This window comes from Rhincodon typus, chromosome 1, assembly GCF_021869965.1.
Source record: "Rhincodon typus isolate 14 chromosome 1, sRhiTyp1.1, whole genome shotgun sequence".
Lineage (NCBI taxonomy): Eukaryota > Metazoa > Chordata > Chondrichthyes > Orectolobiformes > Rhincodontidae > Rhincodon > Rhincodon typus.
In genome coordinates, this window is record NC_063332.1 from 22,631,273 (window position 1) to 22,641,524 (window position 10,252).

Here is a 10,252-nt window from a genome sequence, read left to right on the forward strand (position 1 = left end):
TTCAGCTAAAGGATTGTTTTATTGAAAATATTTAATTTGCATTCAGATTCCAACCACCACCTGGCAATCTGGGATAAAATCCAGAGCTCGCAAGGAATTTAATCTTTGTGTTAAATTTCTTGACTGGAACAGGTGTTGAAGGCCAATTAGCACAAAAACCAAGCAGCTGCACTCTGCTGTCTATCCCATGTTAGAGAATATTGTGGCTACAGATTGCTAATTTCCAACTTCGCTGAAGTGACACCAAACTTTACACCCATTTTAAAACAACCTGTTGATTAAAAATCTTCAGTTCTTTGCAAACACTTTATGCTTTGCTTTAATTTTATCATCCTAACGTTTAAAAGATGAGGGTGGTTCACATAATTGGTCTGATTTTTCAGCTTTAATACCAATCTTATTTAATCTATACGTTCACAAGCAAATATTTCTGCTTGATTATTTCATTAAAAACATTTTCTTTACTTCTTTATAAATTTTTTTTTCTATTTTCATGCCTTTATTTTCTGAATGTAGAACGGTTAGTCCAGCTTGTCTTTTCTAAAATCACATACTTATTGATAACTTTGATCATCCTACAACAAGGTCTCAGCAGTGACTACTAGATCTGGTAATGAAAGATAAAGACTTACATTTGTATAATGTCATTCACAAGTCCATGGCATTCCAACATGCTTTAAAATGCATTAAGTGCTTCTGAATTTTATTCACTGTTGTAAAGTAGGAAAGACAGCAATCAATTGCTGTTTGGCAAAGTCCACTACCAACTATTCAATAATATCCAGATAAAGTATCAATTGTGATATAAACATTGGCCATAAATTCATACTAGTTTCTTGGCTATCAAGAAATTTTTCATCTGCCTCATTTGCCAAGCTCCCATTGAGAGGAGGATAACGGTTTGAAAAATGGCCCACCATAAGACGCTGCTGTTAGTTTCTTCATTTATTTGACGAAATTCTTCTTCACGTGACTGCAGATAAGAAAGAAGATTTAGATGTATTGCTTAAATGATCATATATATCAGGACTTTATTTGAAAATTACACTCAATTTTCTGAATATCATAAGAGCTTTCATTGAAATGACGTTTCTTGAAATAATAACTTTCTATTCTATTTGTGTGTTCTATTACAGCATCAAAATTACATAAAACAGGAACTTTTCCATAACTTTGCTGAAATAATTCATTTTGGAAAGTTGAATTTGAATGCAGAATACCGGGTTAATGGCAGGATTCTCGGCAGTGTGGAGGAACAGAGGGATCTCGGGGTCCACATCCATAGATCCCTCAAAGTTGCTACCCAAGTTGTTAGGGTTGTAAAGAAGGCGTATGGTGTGTTGGCTTTCATTGGCAGGGGAATTGAGTTCAAGAGCTGCGAGGTTATGCTGCAGCTCTATAAAACTCTGGTTAGACCACACTTGAAATATTGTGTTCAGTTCTGGTCACCTCATGATAGGAAAGATGTGGAAGCTTTAGAGAGGGTGCAGAGGAGATTTACCAGGATGCTTCCTGGACTGGAGGGCAGGTCTTATGAGGAAGGGTTGAGGCAGCTAGGGCTTTTTTCATTGGAGCGAAGGAGGATGAGAGGTGACTTGATAGAGGTGTACAAGATGATGAGAGGCATAGATAGATTGGATAGTCAGAGACTTTTTCCCAGGGCAGAAATGACAATTATGAGGGGGCATAATTTTAGGGTGATTGGAGGAAGGTATAGGGGAGATGTCAGAGGTAGGTTCTTCACACAGAGAGTGGTGGGTGTGTGGAATGCGCTGCCTGCAGTGGTAGTGGAGTCGGATACTTTAGAGACTTTTCAGCGACTCTTGGATAGGCACATGGAGGATTATAAAATGTAGGGTATGCAAGGTAGATTGATCTTAGTAGGATAATAGGTCGGCACAACATCGTGGGCCGAAGGGCCTGTACTGTGCTGTACTGTTCTATGTTCTATGTTCGTTTCATTCACCACTGACACTCAAGATGCATTGCAGTACCTCACTAAGGCTCCTACTTCAAAATCCACAACCTCTATCATCTAACAGGATAATGGCAGCAAATGCATGGCTACAGTCCCATCTGCAAGTTCTTCTCCAAGCTTACCATCCTGACTGAGAATCATTTTGCCATTCCTTCACTGTCACTGGGTCAAGATCTTGGAACTCATTTCCAACAGAACTGCCGAGTCCAAAGCTGCAGCAATTCAAGAAGGCAGCTCATCAACAATATGTCCAGGACAATCAGGGATTGGCAATAGATGCTGGCCTAATCAGTGACATTCAAAATTAAAAACAATGGCCATGGGTCTACCACATCAAAACTCCACCCAGATTTTGACAGACTCCCTTGTTCAGGCCGGAGAGCTACCTCTAATATGATGAAAAATCCAAAGTTCAGAAGGTCATTCAGGTCAGGAGGGGTATCTCTATAAATCAGAAAGCTGATACAACTATTCCTTGCATACAAACACTGTCATACCCTCTGGTAATCCTGCTGTCTGCTGATATATTGCATCTGGTTTAGCAAATGCAGCATTCTTTCCTTCACTTCATTCATCGTGTCTTTAGTTTCTTCAAGAGACTCGTCAATGGCCTGTTCACCAACTTGAACATCCAGATTTATGCGCTGTAAAACAGAATAGATGAAATGGCAATGGTATTAAAAATGAAAAGTGCAGCAACTCCTGAAAAGATAACTTTATGTACTCATAGATTCAGAGAGATGTTTAGCACAGAAACAGACCCTTCGGTCCAACTCATCTATGCCAATGAAATATCCTAAATTAATCTAGTCCCATTTGCCAGCATTTGGCCCATATCCTTCTAAACCCTTCCTATTCACATACCCATCCAGATGACTTTTAAATGTTGTAATTGTACCAGCCTCCACTTCCTCTGGCAGCTCATTCCATACATGCACCACGCTCTGCGTGAAAACATTGCTTCTGAGGTCCCATTTAAATCTTTCTTCTCTCTTCTTAAACCTATGTCCTCTAGTTTTCCTACCCTGGGGAAAATACCTTGACTATTTACCCTATCCATGCCCCTCATAATTTTATAAACTTCTTTAAGGTTACCCCTCAGTCTCTGACACTCCAGGGAAAATAGCCGCAGCCTGTTCAGCCTCTCCTTATAGCTCAAACCCTTCAACCCTGGCAACATCCTTGCAAAAGCCAAAAGAACTGCGGATGTTGTAAATCAGGAACAAAAACAGAAGTTGCCGGAAAAGCTCAGCAGGTCTGGTAGCACCTGTGAATAAAAATCGGAGTTAACCTTTTGCTACAGTGTTCAAACGAGGCTCAGCGCAAGCTCGAAGAACAGCACCTCATTTTCCGCTTGGGGACCCTGCAGGTCTCCAGTCTCAATATCGAGTTCGATAATTTTAGGGCCCAAACTTTCTAATGTCCTAGCCCCCTACTCCATGCACCAGGCCTTGTTATCATGTAGTCTGCCATTACACCTATTGTTAGTCACGAACAGTCCCCATTAACAGCTAATCACCCTCCTAGCCAGATCGTTATCAACTCCTTTGTCTATTCAACTGCTCTTCTCTCTCTTTGGACTCCATTTCCCATCCTCCCACCCTATCTCTGCATATAAACCAACATTTTCCTAGCCGCCATCAGTTCTGAGGAAGGTTCATCCAGACCCAAAGTGTTAACTTTGATTTTTCTTCACAGATGCTGCCAGACCTGCTGAGCTTTTCCAGGAACTTCTGTTTTTGCTGTTGTTGTAACATCCTTGTAAATCTTTTCTGAGCCCTTTCAAGTTTCACAACATCTTTCCTATAGCAGGGAGACCAGAACTGAAGCCAGTATTCCAAAAGTGGCCTAATCAATGTCCTGTAGAGCCACAACATGACCTCCCAACTCCTATACTCAATGCATTGACAAATAAAGACAAACATACTAAACACCTTCTTCACTACCCTGTCTATCTGTGACTCCACTTTCAAGAAACTATGAACCTGCACTCCATGGTCATTTTGTTTGGCAACACTCCCCAGGACCTTACCATTAGGTGTATAAGCCCTGCCCTGTTTCATAGAATCCCTACAGTGTGGAAACAGGCTCTTCAGCACAACAAGTCCACACCAACCTTTGGAGCATCCCACCCAGACCCATCTCCCTATAACACACATAAGCTACACACCCCTGAACATTACAGGCAATTTAGCATGGCCAATCCACCTAACCTGCACATCTTTGAACTGTGGGAGAAAACCAGAGCACCCAGAGGAAACCCACACAGACACAGGGAGAGTGTGCAAACTCCACACAGGCATTTGCCCAAGGGTGGAATTGAACCCAGGTCCCTGGTGCTGTGAGGCAGCAGTGCTAACCACTGAGCCACCATGCCACTCACAAAATGTAGCACCTCACACTTATCTAGATTAAACTCCATCTGCCACTCCTCAGCCCATTGGTCCATTTGATCAAGATCCTGTTGTACTCTGAGGTAACCTTCGCTGTCCACTACACCACCAATTTAGGTGTCATCTGCTAATTTACTAACCATACCTCCTATATTCATATCTAAATCATTTCTGTAAGTGACAAAAAACAGTGGGCCCAGCAATATTGAGGTCTGAATTTAGTTGAGCTTCCCTAAAATTATTTGATGGCGGTCCTGTCTATCTCTTACTATGGTTACAAAAGATGATGAGAAGAATTTCTGTTGAACTTCAATGCAATTATAATTTCAGCATAAAGTAAAGTTATTCCTGGCTTTTTAAAACAGAGACCAGAATAACAAATACTCAGTTTCAGAAAAACAGTTCTCACCATTGTCTGATGTTATTATTGCGCCATCTGCACTTAGACTCATAAACTGTGTTCTAATAATTGGCAGCAAATTGTCTTGGAATGTGCGGAGTCATTGAAAGGTACTATTTAAATGCAAGGTCTCCTCTCTGTAGAAATTTACAACAGTTATTTTTATGGACACAATTTACAGAACAGGAAATCATTTACCAAGTGTGCCCCATCACTAATTCCAATAGTAATAAAAAAAACTATTTCCACTGCGTTATTGTATCACTGCATGTTCTTCTTCAAATATTTGTGCATTTTTTTCTTAAAGTTACATTTATCTTTAGTGAACCAACTCTGTATGTGAGTGACTGTTTTAAATTAAATCACCACACTGAGGCAAAAGGCTTTCCCTATTCATTCTATCAGAAGCTTGCTTAATTGTAAAACCTGCATTAAATCTGAGTCTCTTTCTGTTCCCCAGTGGAATGACCTTGGACCAGATATTCTTCTGCCACTGGGGGTAGGAATGGAGTCAGGGAAGCATACAATTTAGACTTTTGACGCAAATTCCAAGTTACAATGCCTTCCCGATCCAAGCTACTTTTGTGTGGCCTCATCATGGATCAGGGTGCCTTGGTACATGTATCCCACCTCAAACTGCTTTGTTGTGAGGATCACAGGAAATTTGAATTTCCTTCCCCTTGTTATTTTTGTGTTCTGGTGCAGATTTTGAAAGCATGTAAGGAAAATCCGTCATGGTTAGGGATTCATGGCCTCTCAATGAAGGCTGCTGAGGAATCTCAAACATGTGAACATATGAATTAGGAAATGGAATAGGTCATACTGACAGGCCAATGTTAAATGATTTTACTCCTGCAAATTGTCATTAATACTGGCTATATTGTAAATATGTTTTTAATGCAACAATTGAGCGTAAGACTCTGTCCTGCAAAGGTCCGTTGAAAATTATATTAACCACCATTGTACTGATGTGAATTACAGTACTTTTCCAAGTGGAGAAAGTGAAATGTTGAATTCAGAATTGCAGAAAGATATGCTGAGAAACACTCCTGTGGTGTTTGAATTGAGGTTTAAATGTCTGGCTATCTATAGCTTTTCAAAAAGTGGCCTTGCTGTTGAAGATGAGAAAATTCTAAACATATGTTACATTCCTTCAACCGACAGGCAATCAATGTTGAAATGGAAATGAGCACCATTCTGAAGCTGAAATTAAAGCTAAAGAAACTCTGAAGAAGAGTCATACAGGATTGAAGCTGTTTCTTTCTGGATGGTGTCAAACCTCTTGAGTATTGTTTGAGCTGCACGCATCCAGGCAAGTGGAACATTTTCTATTACTCTCCTGATGCATGCCTTGAAGTTGGTAGATAGACTTCAGGGAGTCAAGATGTGGGTTATGTACTGCAAAATTCCTAGCCTCTGACCTGAACTTGTAGTTTAATTCTGTTTAATTCTGTTTCTGGTCAATGGTAACTCCCAGGATATTTCTTTACACAGAGAGTGGTGGGTGTGTGGAATGCACTACCGGCAGTGGTAGCGGAGTCAGAGACTTTTAAGCAACTCTTGGATAGGCACATGGAGGATTATAAAATGTAGGGTATGCAAGGTAGATTGATCTTAGTAGGATAATAGGTCGGCACAACATCGTGGGCCGAAGGGCCTGTACTGTGCTGTACTGTTCTAGTTCTATGTTCTATATATTGATATTGAGGCACTTACAATGGTAATGCCATAGAATGTCAAGAAACAATGGTTGGACATTGTTGGATATGGTTATTGCCTAGCACTAAGTCGTGTGAATGTTACTTGTCACTTTATCAGCCCAAGCCTGGACTTTTCCATTTCTTGCTGCCAATAGACACAGACTTTGATGAATTTGAGGAGTTAGGAATGATGCTGAACATTGGGCAGTCATCAGTGAGCATCCCTACTTTGGAACTTATAGTGAAAGGAATCTCATCGATGTAGATGCTGAAAATGGTTAGGCCTCGGGCACCACCCTGAAGAACTCCTGCAGTAATGGCCTTCAGCTGAAATGATTAACCTCCAACGACTACAACCATTTCCCAATGTGTTAGGCATGACTCCAAACAGATTAGCTTTCTTCCTGATGCCCCATTTATTTAAATTTTTCTTGGGCTTCTTTACATAATACGCAGTCAAATGCTGCCTTGATATAATGGAAAGTAAGTACTTCCTCACCTCTGGAGTTCTGCTATTTTGTCCATTTTTGGACTAAGGCCTTAATGAGGTCAGGAATCAAGTGGTGAAACCCAAACTGGGCATCCGAGAGTAGGTTCCTCTTTAGCAAGTGTGGTTTGATGGCTGTAGATGACCCCTTCTATCACTTCACTGATGATCAAGAGCAGTCTTGAAAATATATCACTGACACTGGTTTGTATTCTTGGAGATGCAGCTCTTTAGAAGAGACAATAAGCTAAGGATCATTTCTATCCATTGTAATGGATACTAAGCATCTAGAACAGGCAGCAGAAATTTCAAGTTTCCTGACCAAACAGCTCCAAACCCATCTTAAATACATTGCTGTTTGTGGGATTGTTGTCATATACAAAACGATTGCTGGACTTCCCTTCATAAGAGCAGTATAGTTAATCAAATTAATTTCTTGTGTCTAAAACATTTTCAGATGTTTATGGAATACATAATTAAGAAGGTGCAATGTAAGCTACTTAATAATGTTCTTGAATAATCATGTGTATGCTTGGGATTTTTCATGCAAATAAGTGAATAGTGAGTCTACTTTGATGAGATGAGAATTTTTTTCACCCAAAGAGTGTAAACCTGTGGAATTCTCTGTCACAAAAATATTGAATGTTTTCAAAGAGTTGGATATGGTTCTTGGGGCAAAATGGATCAAGGGGTATGGGGAGAAACTGGGAACAGGGTACGGAGTTGGATGTCATATTGAACATCAGAGAAGGCTCAAAAGGCCAAATGGCCTACTCCCACTTTCTTTGTTTTGTTTTAGTGCATTCATGAGATGAGTATATCGCTGATGAGGTTAGCATTTGTTGCCCATCCTTACTTAGAGGACAATTAAGAATCAACCACATTTCTGTGCATCTGGAGTCACAATTAGATAAGACCAGATAATTGAATTGAGTTAGCTTTATTGTCACATGCACTCAAATGAGTGCAGTGAAAAGTTTGCAATGTTGCCACTTATGGCACCATCCTCGGTCATAGAGTCATCGAGTCATAGACATGTACAGCATGGAAACAGACCCTTCGGTCCAACCTGTCCATGCTGACCAGATATCCTGTATAAATCTAGTCCCATTTGCCAGCATTTGGCCCATATCCCTCTAAACCCTTCCTATTCATATACCCGTCCAGATGACTTTTAAATGTTGTAATTGTACCAGCCTCCACCACTTCCTCTAGCAGCTTATTCCATACACACACCAACCTCTTTGTGAAAAAGTTGCCCCTTAGGTCCCTTTTATATCTTTCCCCTCACACCTGAAACTTATGCCCTCTAGTTTTGGATTCCCCCACCCTGGGGAAAAGACCTTGTCTATTTATCCTATCTACGCACCTCGTGATTTTATAAACCTCTATCAGGTCACCTCTCAGCCTCCAATGCTTCAAGGAAAATAGCCCCAGCCTAGTCAGCCTCTCCCTATAGCTTAAACCCTCCAACCCTGCAAACACCCTTGTAAATGGACCCTTTCTAGTTTCACAACTTTTTTCCTACAGCAGGGAGACCAGAATTTCAAGCAGTACCCCAAAAGCAGACGAACCAATGTCCTGTACAGCCACAACATGGCCTCCCAATTCCAATACTCAACACACTGACCAATAAAGGCAAGCATACCACATACCTTCTCCACAAGATATCTAGGTACAGATACTTAAGTATGTGGCACAAAATTGAAAGAATAATGACTAAAAGTCCAGCATAAGAATAAAAAGAAAAAAATGTACTGGATTTATAGTCCTTTCACCCCAGTCCATGTCAGCACCTAGCCTCCAGACCACACTGGGCCAAGTTTCCCCCCATTCTAGTCAAGATGACAGTGGAGCAGGATGCTTCAACTGGAGCTCTTCCCTTCCTTCTGCTTATTTCCCATTTTCTTCTCCTTTTTACCCCTTTTCCCCTTTATCATGTTTTCCCCTGATGTACAGCGGGCTGGAGGTATGGAGCGGGGCTGGCTGAAAGCCCAATCAGAACAGGATGGCCAATGGGCTGGAGGCCCGAGTGGAGCGGGATGGGTGTTGGACTGGGGACAGATGCAGGCAATCAGCAGCTTTCGAGCCCGGTCTGATCACGTGGGGAAGTTCCTTGCGCTCATCTACTCCAGAACCCTTATAGAAAGACTATAATGCTTGTCTTTTAACTTTATTTCTCATTTTTTTCTAACTTATACTTGTAAGTAATGTAACTTTTTTTTCTTTCTTTTATTTCACTATTTTGTATCTAACGTTACATTGTACCTAAGATGGCATCATGTGTGGTGACATTGTAAACTTTTCACTGTACTCCTGTACTACCGTACTTGAGTACACGTGACAGTAAAAGATATTCTAATTCTAATTCAGACCAGGCTGGTCTTCAAAATCAAGGCCTCGCCTACAGTACACAAGGGACTTGCCTCCCCAGCCGGCCTCTGGTCTGGGACTCGCCTCCCCACGCTAGCCTCTGGTCTGGGACTCGCCTCCCTGTGCTGGCCTCTGGTCTGGGACTTTCCTCCCTGCTCTGGCCTCTGGTCTGGGACTCTCCTCCCTGCTCTGGCCTCTGGTCTGGGACTCGCCTCCCCGTGCTGGCCTCTGGTCTGGGACTCACCTCCCCACACTGGCCTCTGGTCTGGGACTCACCTCCCCACACTGGCCCCTGGTCTGGGACTTGCCTCCCCGTGCTGGCCTCTGGTCTGGGACTCTCCTCCCTGTGCTAGCCTCTAGTCTGGGACTCACCTCCCCACACTGGCCTCTGGTCTGGGACTCTCCTCCCCACTCTGGCCTCTGGGCTGGGACTGACCTCCCTGTGCTGGTCTCCGGTCTGGGACTATAATGCTTGTCTTTTAACTTTATTTCTCATTTTTTTCTAACTTATACTTGTAAGTAATGTAACTTTTTTTTCTTTCTTTTATTTCACTATTTTGTATCTAACATTACATTGTACCTAAGATGGCATCATGTGGGGTGACATTGTAAACTTTTCACTGTACTCCTGTACTACCGTACTTGAGTACATGTGACAGTAAAAGATATTCTAATTCTAATTCAGACCAGGCTGGTCTTCAAAATCAAGGCCTCGCCTACAGTCCACAAGGGACTTGCCTCCCCAGACGGCCTCTGGTCTGGGACTCGCTTCCCCACGCTAGCCTCTGGTCTGGGACTCGCCTCCCCGTGCTGGCCTCTGGTCTGCGACTCACCTCCCCACACTGGCCTCTGGTCTGGGACTCGCCTCCCCGTGCTGGCCTCTGGTCTGGGACTCTCCTCCCTGCTCTGGCCTCTGGTCTG

At 42.2% G+C, this 10,252-nt stretch overlaps 1 protein-coding gene across 1 annotated transcript in view; it reads right to left on the reverse strand.

The window, feature by feature from the left end:
- Positions 1-10,252, reverse strand: part of LOC125484801 (transmembrane emp24 domain-containing protein 11-like) — a 23,864-nt gene continuing 13,612 nt past the window's right edge. The window contains exons 4-5 of the mRNA XM_048604977.1: positions 2,476-2,622; positions 1-973 (exon numbers count right to left, since the gene is read on the reverse strand). Coding sequence (XP_048460934.1) covers positions 824-973; positions 2,476-2,622 — 297 coding nt within the window. The 3' untranslated portion in view covers positions 1-823. The remainder of the gene's footprint in view (positions 974-2,475; positions 2,623-10,252) is intronic.